Source organism: Sceloporus occidentalis, unplaced genomic scaffold (genome assembly GCF_023333645.1).
Source record: "Sceloporus occidentalis isolate IW3139 unplaced genomic scaffold, rSceOcc1.0.p SCAF_3, whole genome shotgun sequence".
Taxonomy (NCBI): Eukaryota; Metazoa; Chordata; class Lepidosauria; order Squamata; family Phrynosomatidae; genus Sceloporus; species Sceloporus occidentalis.
The window spans coordinates 225,737,500-225,754,438 of NW_028316983.1; the positions used below are offsets into that span (position 1 = coordinate 225,737,500).

At 45.3% G+C, this 16,939-nt stretch overlaps 1 protein-coding gene across 2 annotated transcripts in view; it reads left to right on the forward strand.

The window, feature by feature from the left end:
* LOC149317575 (ER membrane protein complex subunit 2) overlaps positions 1-16,939 on the forward strand; it is a 65,288-nt gene that overhangs the window by 22,572 nt on the left and 25,777 nt on the right. For both annotated transcript variants that reach the window (XM_089517837.1, XM_089517838.1), the window contains exon 3: positions 5,292-5,356. In XM_089517837.1, the coding sequence (XP_089373963.1) occupies positions 5,292-5,356 (65 nt within the window). The remainder of the gene's footprint in view (positions 1-5,291; positions 5,357-16,939) is intronic.

A 16,939-nucleotide genomic window follows, 5' to 3' on the forward strand; every position in this document is an offset into this window, starting at 1 on the left:
ACCTAATAGGATGTATGTCTGGCCACCAGTCAGGCAAATTCTTTTGAGAGAGTCCTTGGCCAAGCACCTTTGGACAAATTTCACCCAATGGTTGTCTTCACTCTGGAGTGATGGCTGGAGTTTTAAATGCAGAAGGAAGGTTTGTCCTGAAATTAAACATAGCTTTAGCAACATGGAATCAGTATAAGGGTTGCTTTTATTATATTTTTGGGCATGGGAGACTAGGGTGTGCCTGGATTTTCATTACATACAGTCTCCCTGAACAATTCAGGGATATTGTGAGTGTGGAGTACTGATCTTTTCTAGACAGAAACTTGGCACATGATATCATATACCAGAAGGGATTTGTTTAAAAGAAAGTCACAATAATGCAATACTTCTTTATATATATGCACAGGATAAAGAATCTGAGTGTTTTATGGCAAGAAAACTTTATAAGGTTGACTAAGGCTCTTATTTAGGCAGGAAGGGAATAAGTTTCAGTGATTTGTTTTTAATGAGCTCATTCTACTTTCTATTTCTTTCCTTTCTATAATTCAGTTAACTTAATTCAGACGGCATGAGGAGTTTATTTCTGGCAAAGGCCTCCAAGATCAGAACGGGTGTACCCTTTATTTAATTTTAGGAAGTTTTGGTCTTACTAACACTAAAGAGACTCAAAAAGAAAAGAGCAATATTTCTGAAATAAGTTCATTTGTTTGAACTTGAGCCAGAAGACCATACCCTCTGGGATAATGCCAGAGGTTGTCACTAATATATCAGATAATGGGTGTTAGAATTGCCCCTCCCTAAAACAGTGTGGATAATACACACATGAATCTTACATATAAGAACAGATCACAGTCACTTCTTTATTTCCTTCTTTATTTCATAGTTTTGCAGGTGAAAGTTGGAAGTCCTGATTAAAATTTGGTTATATGTCCTTCCTTCCAAACCAAATGTAATATGTGGGTGGTGAAAAGGACAGCAATCTCAACATGTTGAGTGTGTTCACCTCTGGGGCTTCACTTTGTAAATTATAATGTGGATTCATAATAGCTTTCTGATACTAAATAGATAATTAAGTTCAGTATTTTTTCCTTCTTAATAAACACAGGCCTGGTACAGACTGCCCAAAAAGGGAGGTCTGTTGGCGCCTAGTTTTGCTCCGCGGGGAATCCGCAGCCTCCAGAACGCAAAAAGCGGGTTCTTCTTGCGGTGCGATTATGACACCGCAGTGCGCCAATGACGTGCAGATGCTAGGCGTCCTACAAGTAACAATGGCGGCACCCATCTGTACAGGGCACCGCCATTGTTACGCCTTCATCATGTGCTAGGGTTGAGCGCCCTCGGCCAACCCCTAGCACATGACAAGGGTGCCCAGTAGTCCCGACTGTACCAAGCCACAGCCAGTATTTGTTTCCCCTGATTAACAGTGTGCACTTAAGTTATATATTGGTACTTTGGTAGTCTGCAACCTTTTTTTTTTGTGTGTGTGGATATTTTGTGCTGCCACATCCATATCTGTTCTTACAGACTTTGCAGTGTATGCCTTAGTTCATCATAGAAGATAACCTGATTTTAGTCCAGGATATTATAGAGATTGTCGGTCCATATATTCCCAGAAATTGTGAAAGCATAAATATGTATTCATGCTTTCCCCCATTTCTTCCCTCTTCATTGTTTTACACCCTCATGATAACAAGAAGTGTTGAAAGTAAATGGACTAGATTTGGTCATTTTGGGGTGGTGAAGTACTTTAAGAAAGCATATGTGCAACAAAGCACGAACACAATATTGGCAAGGATTTGTATGTATGCTTTAGCCTGGGATTAATAATGAGCTGGACCACAATCCAGTGAACAACTTTCTTACTTTGTCTTTTTCTGACTTGTTTCCCGGTGAGAAGCTGTCTCCACAAAACTTAATATTAATTTCTAATAATAAACTAGTGAACCATTAGTGAAATGGTTATTTAAAATAAATGAAGAATAGCACACCAACATTTTTTTAAAAAAAACCCAAAACTTCTAGTACTGTTCTACCAAGTCTTAGCCTGCTTTTTTTATTAGGGTGATTTTGAATCATTGCCATACTTTATTTGGTATCAAAAAAATCTGTTCAGGTTTAACATTTCAGTATTTATGGAAGTACATATACAGCACAGCATTTAAAAACATTTTGAGAAGTACATATTAACTTGGACAGCATGTGACAAGCACAGAAGAAAATGTAACTGATTGTATTTCATAAAATTCTAGAGTTGGAACAGACCCCAAGAGCCACCCAGTGCAATCCCTTGCCACGCAATCAAAGCACTCCCAACAGATGGCCATCCAGCCTCTGTTTAAAATACTCCAAAGAAGGAGACTCCACCAGTCTCTGAGGCAGCATGTTCCACTGTCAAACCTTCAGGATCTTCCTAATGTTTAGGTGGAATCTTTTTTCCTGTAGCTTGAATTCATTGCTCCATGTTCTAGTCTTTGGAGCAGTAGAAAGCAATCTTGCTCCATCCTCAATATGACTTTCAAATCTTTAAATATGACTATCATGTCATCTCTAAACCTTCTCTTCTCCAGGCAAAACATACCCAGCTCCCTAAGCTGCTTCTTATAGGCCATGGTTTCCAGACTTTTCACCATTTTGGTCACTCTCCTCTGGACACACTCCAGCTTATCAGCATCCTTTTTGAATTGGTGGTGCCCAGAACTGGACACAGTATTTCAAGTGAGGTCTAACCAAAGCAGAACTGAGTGGTACTATTACTTCCCTTGAACTAATATATTTCTATTAATGCAGCCTAGATTTGCACATCAGATCGTTGACTCATGTTCAGTCTGTTGTCCACTAAGACTCCATATCCTTTTTGCATGTCCTGCTGTCAAGCCAGGTGCCACCCAGCCTGTATCTATGCATTTCATATTTGTTGTCCAAGTGTAGTGTACTATATTTCTCCCTTGAAATTCTCCCCCGATTGAAATTCATTTTGTTAGTTTTTGCCTACCTTTCTAATCTATTAAGGTATTTGAATTCTGATCCTGTCCTCTGGGGTATTAGCAACCCTTCCTAATTCAGTGTTACCTGCAAATTTGATAAGTATGCCCTGTATTCCATCACTCAAGTTATTGATAAAGATGTTGAATAACATGTGGCACCTGGCTGGTCACTGCTTTCTAGAGAAAGAAGGAGCCCTTGTTGAGTACCCTTTAGGATCAGTCAGTCAGTCAATTACAAATCCACCTAACAGTTAGACCGTTTAGCCCACATTTTACTAGGTTTTTTTGCAAGAATATAATGGGGGAGCTTGTCAGAGGCCTTACTGAAATCAAGATACACTACATCCACAGCATTCCCTTCATCAACCAAGCTTGTGACTCTATAAAAAACCCCAAATAAGATTATCCTGACTTGTTCTGTTTTTGAGAAACCCATGCTGACTTTAAGTGAAAAAGGCATTCCTTTCTAAATGCATACACACTCTCTGTTTAATGATCTGCTCTAGAATCTTTCCTGGTATTGATGTCAGGCTAACTGGGCAATAATTATTTGGGTCCTCCTTTTTTGCTTTTTTGAAGATGCGGACAACATTTGCTCTTCTCCAGTCTGCTGGGACCTCTCATGTTCTGGAATTCTCAAAGATTATTGACAGTGGTTCTGAGATTACTTCTGCCAATTCTTTTCATACCCTAGGATGTAGTTCACCTGGCCCTCGTGACTTGAATTTGTTTAAAGTATTTCTGTACTACCTCTTTACTTATTTGTATTCCCCCTACTGCCTCATCGGTTCCTTTTCCCCCAGGGTGAGCATTGTTCTCCTTTAAAAGACCAAAGCAAAGGAGGTATTGAGTAGTCTTACCTTTTCTCTGTTCGCTGTTAGCATTTCATCATCTTCTTCACATAGTAACCCTATCATTTCCTTGTTTTTCCTTTTGTTATAGGCATAACCGAAACAGCCCCTTTTAATGGTTTTTAACCTCTCTGGCAATTCTGAGCTTATTCTCTGCTTTAGCTTTTTATGACTTTCTCCCTACTTGACCTGGCTATTTATTTGAATTCTTTTCTGGTGATTTCCCACTTTTCACATTTCTTTTGAGGCTTAGCACAGTTGAAAGTTCTTTGGACATCCATCCTGGTTTCTTTAGACGCCTCCCATTTTTCCTCCTAATTGGAATTGTTTGAAATTGTGCCTTTAATATGTCACTTTTGAGGAACTCCCATTCGTCAAGAACCCCCTCCTCTATTAGTATTCCTGGTCATGGAATCACCACCAGTATTTCCCTAAGTTTACTGAAATCAGCTTTCTTAAAGTCTAGAATGCATTTCTGACTACACTTGGCTTCCCCTTTCTGCTGTATAACAGACTCCAGGAGTACATGGTGACTCCCACCTGAGGACCCTGCCACTTCCACCCCGTTAACCAGATCATCACTGTTGGTTAGGATCAGATCTAAAGTAGCTGATCCCCTAGTTGTATATTCCAACTTCTGGACTATGAAATAGTCTGCAAGGCAAGTGAGGAATTGGTTGTACCTTAAATTTTTGGCAGAGTTTGACTTCCAAGAAATATCAGGATCGTGGAAATCCCCCAATACCACTATATCTCTCCTTTATGAATGTGTGGCCATCTGTTCCAGGAAGGCATCATCAAAGTCCCCAGTTTGGCCTGAAGAGCTGTAGGATACCCCCCCCCCCCACACACACACACCACATCCTTCTTGTTTCTCTCTGTCTTAAGTTTTACCCAGAATCTCTCAACTTGGCTTCCAGGATTTAAGTCATGTATTTGTTCACAAGTGTACACATCCTTAATGTATTATGCTACTCCACCTCCCTTTCTGTTTGGTCTTTTCTCTGAAATAGGTTATATCCCTCTATTACTACATTCCAGTCATGAGACTCATCCCACCAGGTTTCAGTGATGCCTATTATATCATATTTGTTTTGCTGTGCTAAGAGATCAAGTTCATTCTGTTTAATTCCTATGCTGAGTACATTAGTGTAGAGACATCTAAGACGATGAGCGATTCCCCCTGTCTGACTTTTAAAGATGTTTTCCTCCCACTGTTGGGTTCCTGTGCTGTTTGCCTTGTTCCCTGTATAATGTTTGGCCTATTATCTCCAGCACTTGAACTCCTGCCCTCAAGAATACTGTCTCCCTCCCCCACATGACTGATTTTAAAGCTCTCTTGATCCAGTCTTTCAGACTCTTAGCAAAAAGAGTAAAAAGAAAAAAAAATGATCTGTATGTGTTAGCAATTGTTTAGAAAAGTCAGTTACCTGTATTTCTGATTGGTATATTTTCTGTTGTCTAGTTTGGATAATATATGAACAGGTGATGATTGCTGCCCTGGACTGTAGCCGGGATGACTTGGCACTGGTAAGTGTTCCATATGACTTTTATAAAATCTCAATGTCTTGAAGCACTGTTTGCATACCAAGGCATTCTGCTAATCTTCCTTGCACTATATCTCTCATTTACTATTCTGAAAAATAGTTCTTCATGATAGGTGAGTTTTCTGGAATAACATGGAATGTAGTGTCATGGACATCATTCAGGAGAAGAACTGATAGAAATTGGAGTGGCTGTCCTTTTTAATATGAAATTTGGCTGGTCAGTTAGGTGATGGCAGGGAAGGATCTACTTCATTCTTCCAGATTTAAAACTTCAAAATATTATTGCCGCAGGAACTATCTTGTTCTTCCAGAGTTCAAAACACCTGATAAGTGAGGAAAAGCCAAGATAAAAAGAAAGTTTTTCAGTAAATCATTCCCAGTAGATGGTTTTATAGCTTTTTCTTGAAAGGTCCAGTGAGGAAGAGCTCCCCTCACCCTGCTGGACACTTTAAAGCACAAAATGTACAGTTAAAAGCACATTTTGGAACATAAAAGGAAAAAAAAACCACCCTGTTATTTCACTATTATCATATTTTCCATTTGGGTTTCCAAGTATATGGCTCACTCTAACATTATCCCCAATCTATGAACCCTACACACAAACACCTGAAACTTCCGTGCTTGCCCACCACTCTGTCTTACCTAGACTGAATTTTACCTTTTTGGCTGCCATCCAGCCCACAGCTGATTGGAGGCAGTGATTTAGCATTTCCACAGCTTCACCTGAATTTGATGAAACAAGGAAATATTGCTAGATGTAATTAATATTTTGATAACACTAAAAAAACCAGATATTAAATAACATGAGGACAAGAGACAGCACTTGAAAAGCTACCATAGAGCAGAACAGTAATTTTGTAATACCATTTGGAACCACCTGATGAGATACAGCTTCTCACTTCCAATCCCAGACAGTTTGTCCAGGGGGATACCATGGTCTGGAATCATCCCACTCAGCTCCCCTTCCCAAAGTCGGTCACGATGATTAAAATGTTTTGTACAAAATCCTGGAGGTGGGTTTTGTTTTTGTTTTTTTATAAAAAAACAAGTGCTAAAACAATAAGGAAATGTATTGCTTTCACACCTCTGTATTAGACCAGCTACTTGAAAGGCCTGGATCGTCTTGTACAACCTTTTGACGATTTAAGGCCAGAGTCACACCTTGCATGTTTCTGAACCATTACCTGCAATTAGCAGTGGTCTGGATGGGAGCCAAAATATTCTATTGGCCTAAATACCCTAAAGGCACTTGGTCCTGTATGATCTTGGAAGCAAAGCACAGTCAGTCCTGGTTCGTACTTGAATGGGAGACCACCAACAAATATCAGGGGCTGTAGGCAATATTTCAGAAGAAGGAACTGACAAAACCACCTCTGAGTATTCCTAGCCTAAGAAAACCCTATGAAATTCATGGAGTCACCATAGTTTGACAAGTGGCTTGAAGGCACATACACACATTATATTTCCCAGCAGAGAGGGTCCTGTCCTCCTGCAATCTGAGTTTAGCTCCTCCTATTTGCTCCTGTAGGCAGGGACTGTAAACAAAAGACCGGCCCCTATATAGGGAGGAGCTAGCCCCCCTGAGCCTCAGTCTTGTTCCTGCCTATGCTCCTAGCAGGATGTGTCTCTTCGAGCCAGCAAGGTTTTTCCTTCTCCGAAAGCGGTTTGAGAGTTTTCTTGGCCTTCCCTTCTCCTCTCTCCTGCCTTTCCCCCCTTCTTTGGTGGTGGCTATGGCAGAGGACCCCAAGAGCACTGGCTAAGGGTCATCCTTAGCTCAGGCTTCCCTAGCTCAGGGTCTGCCAGCTCAACAGAAGGAGCTGGCTTCAGAGAGAGACCCATTGGGATAGGTTTGCTGTTGCTCTGCAGCTTCTTCACTATTGCCACTCCAGTCCTTTTATTCTCTTCATTTCTCTTGCTGCCTTGGGAGCATGAAGAAGGACTTAACATGGCAAGGGCTCCCAGGATTGGAGAAGGGTCTTGGCTTTGCCAATGACTCTCCCTCTCCTCCAAGCTGCCCCCTCTCATGGTGGGAGCACAGGAGATTTCTGCAAACAGCATTGCAGCACATGGGAGCCGTGGGAACAGATGGTGAGGGGTTTCCCCTCCATGTCTCTGTTTCTCCACATCACCTCTGCCCAGCCTGTTTAAGGCCAGGGATCAGTGAGGAAACTGGCCAGAAGTCATGGAAACTTCCCTCCTCAGCATCTCTGCCCAGCCAGAGTTCAGAGGACAGGCCAGCCAAAGCCATGGCAAAGGATTTCTCTGCATCACCTCTGCCCAGCCTGTTTAAGGCCAGGGATCAGTGAGGAAACTGGCCGGAAGTTATGGAAACTTCCCTTCTCAACATCGCTGCTCAGTCCATTTGGGGCCAGAGTACAGGGGACAGGCCAGCCAAAAGCCATGGCAAGGGTTTTCTCTGCATCACCTCTGCACAGCCTGAAACAGGGCCAACGCCAGGGAGTCAAGCCAGCCAGAAGACACAGGATAAAGGTGAGTACCAGGGGCCCTCTCTCTCTAGCCACCATATATCCGTTGCCAGATCTAATGCCCTCGCTCGGGGCAGGCATGGCCATGAAGCCTCTGCCATGGCCATTGCAGGCACCATGCCTAGCATAAGGTTTGGGACTCTGCCAGGAGGGCAGATGGGGACATAAACCCTTGGTCTCCCCCTGCCTTCCCTTCTCTGGCCCCAATAGCACCCAGGACCCCAACAGGTGTGGGGATCCTTTTGCAGACTGCTAAGCACATAGTGGTGTTGCCAGGGCTCCTGCACTTTCATTTTGAATTCTTATAATGTGATGGTGTGTAAGGAGGCAGAGGATTCCTCTTCTATGTTGTACAGCTGTAAAGGAAGCTGGACTTGGCCCACCAGGAGCTGAAGCTTCCAACTCTAAAATGGTCTTTTTTGGCTGCCACAGACCATCCCACAATAAAGCACAATATGGCTTCATGTCCTCCACAGAGAGAGCATGGCCTCTGCCACCCACTTCTAAACATAGGCTGGAGGGCCATCTATCGGTTATGCTTTGATTGAGAGTTCCTGCATGGCAGAATGGGGTTGGACTGGATGACCCTTGGGGTCTCTTCCAACCCAAGGATACTATGTGAGAGCACATGGATACAAATCCTCCTGTGTTCCCTCCCAAAAAATTACAACAACAAAAAGGGTTAAACCACTTGTGGATATCATGGGTGGAGAGTTCCCTTCACCCCCAATTGTGTTTGGCTGCCCCAAACTAGGGCACTCTTGAGAGAGCAGCTTGAGCGCTTGGCCTCTCCTGTCCATCAGAGATTACCCTTTCTCAGGATACAGACATACCTCAGATAAATGGGGGGCCATGTCCCACAGCAGCCCCTCTGCCCTTCCCAGCTACCTATGCAAGTGGGAAGGGAGTTGACGACCAAGCCAGCTTCTATCATGCAGCCAGGTTACTAAAGCCTGCCTGAGATAATAAGGGCTAAGCTTGTAAACCCCAGCTTGAAGTTGGGGCTGTTTCAAACATAAATAAAACAAAGTGCCCTGTGAGTATCAGGGCTACACTACAGGCCATATGCAGCTATCTACCCATGTTTAGCAATGCTCTTCAGTCACTGCTAACCCAGGAGCAGTTTCCTCAGTGCCTGGAAGAGGCTACTGCCCAGGCAGCCTCCCTTGATGGGACAAATAAAGGAGGGGAGAGCCCCTAGACCAACAGGTCTGGGGGGTTCAGATTTACAAGAGATACTGGTTAGCTTTTTCTGGTGTTCATTTTATTACTGTTAGCCCATGAAGTTTGAGTTGTGCTGTTTCTGCTCACCCCCCTCTCCTTTTTCCAGGCCAGAGAAGATGCCTGGAAACTAATTCAACAAGGGAAGGGGCTAGCCATAAGCCAACATGATGATTTTTCTTCCTTCCTCATGGGCCTCCATCTCTGTCTCCATTGGGGCCAGAGCCCCTTTTGCTTTTGCTGGAACAGCCTAAGACATAAGATGAGCACATGGTTCTACCTCCTTTGTGCAAACTGTTATCAGCCATAGCACTTCTCATTAAGAGCATAAGCTTTAACAATTCAGATTCATTTAAATGCTAATAGACAGGGTGACTCAAGCAAGGAGAAGGCCTCTGGTCACTCAGCAGACCTCTAATGCTTACATGCATTGAGGATCTTTGGTAAAACATTTCATATGAGGTGATAGATATATTGGATTAAGGTGACCAACCAAGCTCCACTTTATTGTCATAAGGGTTATGTTCCTGTTATAAAACACAGGGAACCTCAGTCAGCTATCCTCAGGAGAGGTGGCTTCCCTTGCCTTCCCTTCTTTCTTGGAGAGATGTCTGTTAAAGGGAAGAAACTAAAAAAATACAGTTTCTTCCATGAGATGGTTCTCACTAATACAGGGGGTTAAGAAAAACTCTTATCAAAAACAAACAGACAAACAGACTCCTCTCCATGGGGGGAGAACCCCCCCCCCCTTCCTCCATGAGTGTTTTAAAACAATATAGTCAGTTTTTTCTGCTAAGAGGTTGCTTCAAATCCTATTCAGACATCCTACAGAGCCCTGAGGAGTCTGCCACAAAGACCACAATTGCCTCTTACCTTGTCTAGATAGTTACATTTTAAATAAGAATGCCTGCTGATGGGCTTGCCATTCAACTGCTTCCTGACTTGGATAGGCCTATTGTACAAGGTCTATCTTGCATATGATTAATTGGGCTCAAGGCCATGAAGGTTCATGCTGCCAATCTCTTTCTTTTAGTGGTCTCAGGAAGCTACAAAATTCCTTTGCATATTGTTGGGCATGCTTTGATTGTGATTTCCTGCATGGCAGGGGGTTGGACTTGATGGTCCTTGTGGTCTCATCCAACTCCATGAGTCTATGGTTTTATGGTTATAAGGTTAGCTGATGTGTGGGTGAGTGTCTTATCCCTGGCTGGGTTTCATGCCAAGGTCTGGCCCAAACAACACCATTGTCCACTGCCTTCTGAGGCTGGGAAAATGGACTTCCCAGTGCCTATGCCTTGTTTTTCTGCTAGCACAGCTTGTAATATATATATATATATATATTCCAAAAAACAAACAAACTGTGATTTTACTATTTTATACAGGAGACTCCGTTTTACTATGCCATTATATTTTCTGTGACTTCAACTTCCATGGATCTGGTATCCATGCAAAGTCCTAAATCCAACTCCAGTACATATCGAGGGCCCACTATACTATTTAAAATTTAGGTTTGTGTTCCTTTGACAGAACCTTTTTGTGGAGAAGATTCTCTCCTCGAAATTAGATACCAGAGGGCTATCCTTGCCAAGCCCTCTGTTCCCATTTCGTGACTCCTTAATCAGCAGTTCATTCAGCCGGGAGACCCCTCAGCCTTCATACAGGTTGATGATAGCCTGCTACATGGAGTTGGGGTGATTTTTGAAGTCTCTAGACTAGTTCATCCTCAGATGAAATCAGACTTAATTCTGACCACATGCCCTGTTAACACAGAGTGCATCTATGCTTCTGCATGGATTCACCAATGTCTGTGAGATAAAGATTAATCCAGTGTCTTCTTTGCCTAACCATGGGATTAGTCTTATTTTACACAGGTTCACAGATGTTCCAGTAAAGAACTGCACATTGTTTTGAAATTTTAATTGGAGGTCAGACATTAACATTCCTCTTTCAGAGTGGTAAGTCTTAATTACTGCAAATGAAATCACCTTAATATCACCTTCATTGCTATAACCAGTTGACAAGGTGATCAGTGATAGACTGGAAGCTGCCATAGGTCCAGATTAGATCAGGTTCTATTCTGATTGATCACATAATCCACTGCTTAGGCAAGTTCTCATCAACTGCTTCAGGTTTTCAGTGGCTGACCTGCTATAGTCCATCCAAGATGACATTAAGAAAGGACTTGACCCAACTTGGTTATAAGGCAGGTGTCTGCCATCACGTCGTTTCTGCTCCATACGAGAGCAGCTAGAATGGCAGCCATCCTCACATTAAGAGGCTGTTGAGGGGAGTTTTCCAACAGGGCCAGCCCACCAGACATCGTTTTCCATCTTGGGATGTGAACACGGTCTTAAAGGCTCTGACGATTGGGCCGAGCAAGTCCCTTCGGGAGGCCTTCCTCAAACACCTCTCCCTCAAGGTCATCTTCCTCACGGCCATTCCCTCCGCCAGATGGGTGTCAGAGCTGGGGCCCTGTCGGTACGTAATGACTTATATATTTTAGGCTGGTCTCAGTGTGCCTTCGTCCAGATCCTACCTTTGTGCCTAGGGTGAACTCAGCCTTTCAGGTGTCACAGGACATTCTCTTGCCTTCATTCTGCCCCAGTCCTAAGAAGGACTTGGAAAAGACCTGGCACACATTGGCTGTGCGCAGAGCCCTCAAAATCTACATCAAGAGGACTTCAACCTTAAGGTCATCTGAAATGTTGTTCGTTTCCTTTTTTCCAGGCTCTTTGGGATACAAGTTATCTGCCTCAACTCGGTGGATCAGGTCTTGTATTCAAGAGAGCTACCGAACTCTTGATCTCTCTCCACCCGAGGGGGTGATGGCGCACTCAACCAGAAGTGCATCTACCTCTGCGGCCCTGGCCACTAGCGCCTCCCTGTCAGACATTGCAGGGCGGCCACATGGAAGTCACCTTCGACCTTCATAAGACATTACAAACTGGACATGTCTCAGTCCGCTGAGGCGTCATTTGGAAGGAGGGTACTCCAACAGATTGTGTCGGGGCCCACAGTCTCCTAGCAGCACCTCCCTCCCAGTTCGAGAGGGCTTTTGTAAATCCCAGATTGCAGGAGGACAGGACCCTCTCTGCTGGGAAAAGGAACGTTGGGTACTTACCGTGACACGTTCATTTGCTGCAGAGAAGGGTCCTGGCATCCTGCCCACCCGGGTGCTGCCTGCGGCCTCCGACCCTGCCTGCCTGTTGGTGGACCTGCCTTGTTCTTCTTGTTGTTGCTGGATTGGTTTTCTGAATTCTTGTTTGTTCTTGGACTAGTTTTTTCTAAGGTGTTCTAGTTAACCCTTAGCTGATGATACTAAAGTTCAGTTCCTTGATTTACCTTGCTACTCACTTGGCTTGTTATTGACTGAGGCTCAGGGGGGCTAGCTCCTCCCTATATAGGGGCCGGTCTTTTGTTTATAGTCCCTGCGTACAGGAGCAAATAGGAGGAGCTAAACCCAGATTGCAGGATGCCAGGACCCTTCTCTGCAGGAAATGAACGTGTCACGGTAAGTACCCAACGTTCCTTTCTCTTGCATTCAAATGCTATTCCTAAAACTGTGTAATTGCTTAAATAATAATAAATAATAATAATAAAATTTATTTATATACCGCTATTCCATTTGATCACAGCAGTGTACAAAAACTGCAGTAATGATACAATACAAGATAAAAATTGCAATAATTAAAACTTACAAAACAGTGCACAGTATACATAAAATAAACATTAAACCAAGCCAGCAATATACTCGAAGATGTTAATCATATAGGGGGGGGCACACATATCATGGAACATCAGGGAAGGCTTGGTGAAACAAAAAGGTCTTCAGTCTCTTTTTAAAGAGATCCAGGGAGGTGGCGATGCAGAGCTCCTCGGGATGGGTGTTCCAGATCCCAGGGGCCGAGATGGAAAATGCCCTTTGAGAGGTTGACCTATATCTTGTAGAAGGGATCCCCAATAAACTCTTCCCAGAGTGTGTGGGGCGGATTATATGGGGAGAGGCGGTCCTCCAAGTACCCTGGGCCCAAGCCATTTAGGGCTTTATAGGTTATAACCAACACTTTGTATTGTGCCCGGAAGCATACAGGCAGCCAATGGAGATCATACAAAATTGGTGTTATATGGTCGGCCCTGGAGCGTCCAGTGACCAGCCTAGCTGCCATATTCTGTACAAACTGAAGCTTCCGCGTTTGGTACAAGGGTTGCCCCATGTAGAGCGCATTACAGAAATCCAACCGAGAGGTTACCAGGGCATGTACCACTGTTTCAAGGTCCCGCCGGCCTAGGTAGGGTCGCAGCTGGCGTATCAGCCGAAGCTGATGGCAGGTGCTTCTGACCGTCGCATCCACCTGAGAAGTCAGCTGGAGCGACGAGTCCAAAAGCACCCTCAGACTGCGAACTGAGTCCTTCAGGGAGAGCGTGACCCCGTTCAGGACAGGTGGACAAATATTCCCCCCCCCCCCCCCCCCGGGCCGGGAGAACCTATCACTAGCACTTCCGTTTTCTCTGGATTCAAACTGAGTTTGTTTTCCCTCATCCAGCCCATTACCGACTTCAAGCAGGCATTTAGAGGAGAGATGCCATCCCTAGTCACTGCATCAGTCGGAGACACAGAGAAACATATTTGGGTGTCATCAGCATACTGATAACACCGCGCCCCGTGTCTCTGGATGATCTCTCCCAGCGGTTTCATGTAAATGTTGAATAGCATGGGGGACAGAATGGCTCCTTGAGGGACACCAGATGTAAGTGCCCTCTTATCGGAGCAGACGTCCCCCAGCTGCACCATCTGGAATCTACCCGAGAGGTAGGAACGGAACCACTGGAGCGCAGTGCCCCCGATACCTAACTCCCTCAGGTGATCCAGAAGAATACCATGGTCAATGGTATCGAAAGCAGCTGAAATGTCCAAAAGCAGTAACAGGGACACGCTTCCCCCGTCCATGCCCAGACGGAGATCATCGACTAAGGCGACCATGGCAGTCTCAACTCCATAGCCCGCCCGGAAGCCGGTTTGAAATGGGTCTAGAAAATCTGTTTCTTCCAAGATCCCCTGAAGCTGGAAAGCAACCGCTCTCTCGATCACCTTCCCCAGAAACGCCCATGGCTCTGGTAATATTGTACTACATAAGTAAATCTGAAGAAGTGAATTGATATCCATAAAACCTGATGCTCAAATAAATAAGTTAGCCTTCATAGTACTTTTCTTCCTTCTCCCCTTCCTCCCTTTTTATGTTTAAATCTGTATCATGCAAAAGTGGCTAAAATGATATGACTACAGCATGGTGGGATACTCTTCCCACAAAACTTTCTTTGTTTGTTGGATTATATCCTCCCTTTTTCCCAAAATGGGATTCACCAGTATCACCTGCCTCAGGAATGGTAGCTCATATGTCTCTTTTAAAAATACAGCTAGGAGAATCTCAACACAGAGACCAGCCCAGACCAGCTCAGCCCACTAGGTGTAATACATTAAGACAGGGGTAGGCAACCTTTTTGAGCCGGGGGCCGGGTTGCTGTCCCTCAGACAACTGGGGGGCCGAAGCTGGGGGGGTGGAGCTTCCACCCCCCCAGGGGGCGGGGGCTGCATGCTGTGGGTGGAGCCTCCACCCTCTGGGGCAGAGCCTCCACCCTCTGGGGCGGAGCCTCCACCCTCTGGGGGTGGAGCTCCCACCCCTGGGGGCGGAGCTTCCAACCCCCAGGGGCCAGGCCACCTCCTCTTTGCCGGCCCCTGACAGGGCCCCAGGCCCTGTCAGAGGCCGGGAAAGAGCCGGCGGGGACCGCCAGCGCTGGAGGCCTCCTCCTCTTTGCTGGCCCCTGACGCCAGAGGCCCGCTGCCACCGCCGGAGCCCTCCTGGAGGGCCCCTGCGATGGCAACTGGCCTCCTAGGGGCCCGCTGCTGCCGTCGGAGCCCTCCTGGAGGACCCCAGCAAAGGCAATGGGCCTCTGGGAGGCCCACTGCTGTCGCAGGCGCCCTCTTGGAGGGCCCCAGCGGAGGCAACGGGCCTCCCAGTGGCCCGCTGCCGCCGCCGAAGCCCTCTTGGAGGACCCCAGCGAAGGCAACGGGCCTCTGGGAGGCCCACTGCTGTCACAGGAGCCCTACTAGAGGGCCCCAGCGACGGCAACTGGCCTCCCAGGGGCCCACTGCCACCGTCGGAGCCCTCCTGGAGGGCCCCAGCGACGGCAGCTGGCCTCCCAGGGGCCCGCTGCCGCCGTCGGAGCCATCCTGGAGGGCCCCTGCGACGGCAACTGGCCTCCCAGGGGCCCGCTGCCACCGTCGGAGCCCTCCTGGAGGGCCCCTGTGACAGCAACGGGCCTCGCAGGGGCCCGCTGCCGCTGTCAGAGCCCTGGGCGCCGCCATTTTGGGGGGGAAATGGCGGCGAAATCTCGCGCGACCTTCACCGCCATTTTTTGCCCAAAACGGCGGCGCCCAGAGCGGCGAAAAGCCGCAACCAGCGGTGGCGGCGGCGGCGGCAGGAGCAGCCAGGGGCTGGCTCAAAGGCCTCCGCGGGCCGCATCCGGCCCACGGGCCGGATGTTGCCGACCCCTGCGTCAAGACCTGCAAGGGCTGAAGATAGAGGAATTTACTCTAAAGGTGCTGCTGAAAGTATGACTCCTAAATATCTTGGAAGGCCCTCCCTCATTTTCTTTTACATTGGAGGGCCTGTGAGAATGTTAGGAGAGAAAAAGTTACAATGCACTTCGGTATTATGCTGCTGCTGCTAATACTGTAATATTGCAGAAACAATGAAAATTTGTCATGTCTGAACAACAACATTGATAGTGCATGCATATTGATACAAATACATGGAAGTTCTCTACATCAACATTTTCTTTCACTGTAAATGGTTTTTAACCAACAAATTCATACTTGTGACTTTTCTTTTCTTTAAACTAATAATTGCAACAACAGTTTTAAGCTTGAACTTCTGGCCCCAAAGTGTCCTATAAGAAACTCAGCATGATTCAAGTGGTATAACTGTTTGGTCTCCACACAGAAAACAGTTTAAAGGCTTAATGAAAACTTTAGATTTTTATTGGTCCTCATACTTGAGAGGACATTCAAAATAACCATAATTCTGACTGGCTTTTTGCCACAGCTGCAGACACCAGATTCCAATACAATGTTTGTGATCAAACCTCCTGGCTTTAGAAACCTCAACAAATGAATGGCCTGTGTTGTGAAGCAATAGTGCCGTCATATCCACAGATAGACGTTTTAGACCTTCATTTGCCTGTTCACCTGAACGTTTGGCCCCTTAGGGCTGTTTTCTTCCACTGCGGAACATCTGTTTACGTGATTTAGGTTTTTATTTTCCAGCTCCAAGTCTTTCTCATGTACATGTGCATATGCAAATAGTGTATGAATTTGGTGAGATCACTTGGTTTTTGGCAGCCATCTGTAGTACTTGCATGTCAGAAATTGGAATCTGGCTTGTTTAAAGAAACCCTTTTAGCAGTTTCCTTTCTGTATTTAAAAATTATCAATTTTCTTCAGCTACCTCAAAATAGAAAAAAAGGCAAGAAATGAAGGGTAGGGAAGGAGGTAAGCTGTCACATGTGCAAATTAATTACATTCAGTATGTATACAATCTACAGTGCCATACTACTTGGACTAACTGAGGTCTACTACCTATTCTTCCTAATCATACTTCCCTTCCTTGTGGCTTTTGTTTTGAGATCTGGTTTTTCTTCTTCCATGATCTCTTTGAAATACAGAACGTCCTTTTATAATTGTATTTTTTTCTCTATTCTTTCATTTCATTTCTTTTCTTCCATGCTTTCTTTTACATATTGAAACTTACATATTTCTGGCTCAAGTCACCCTCTGTCTTGATTGCCTTTCCAAAATATAT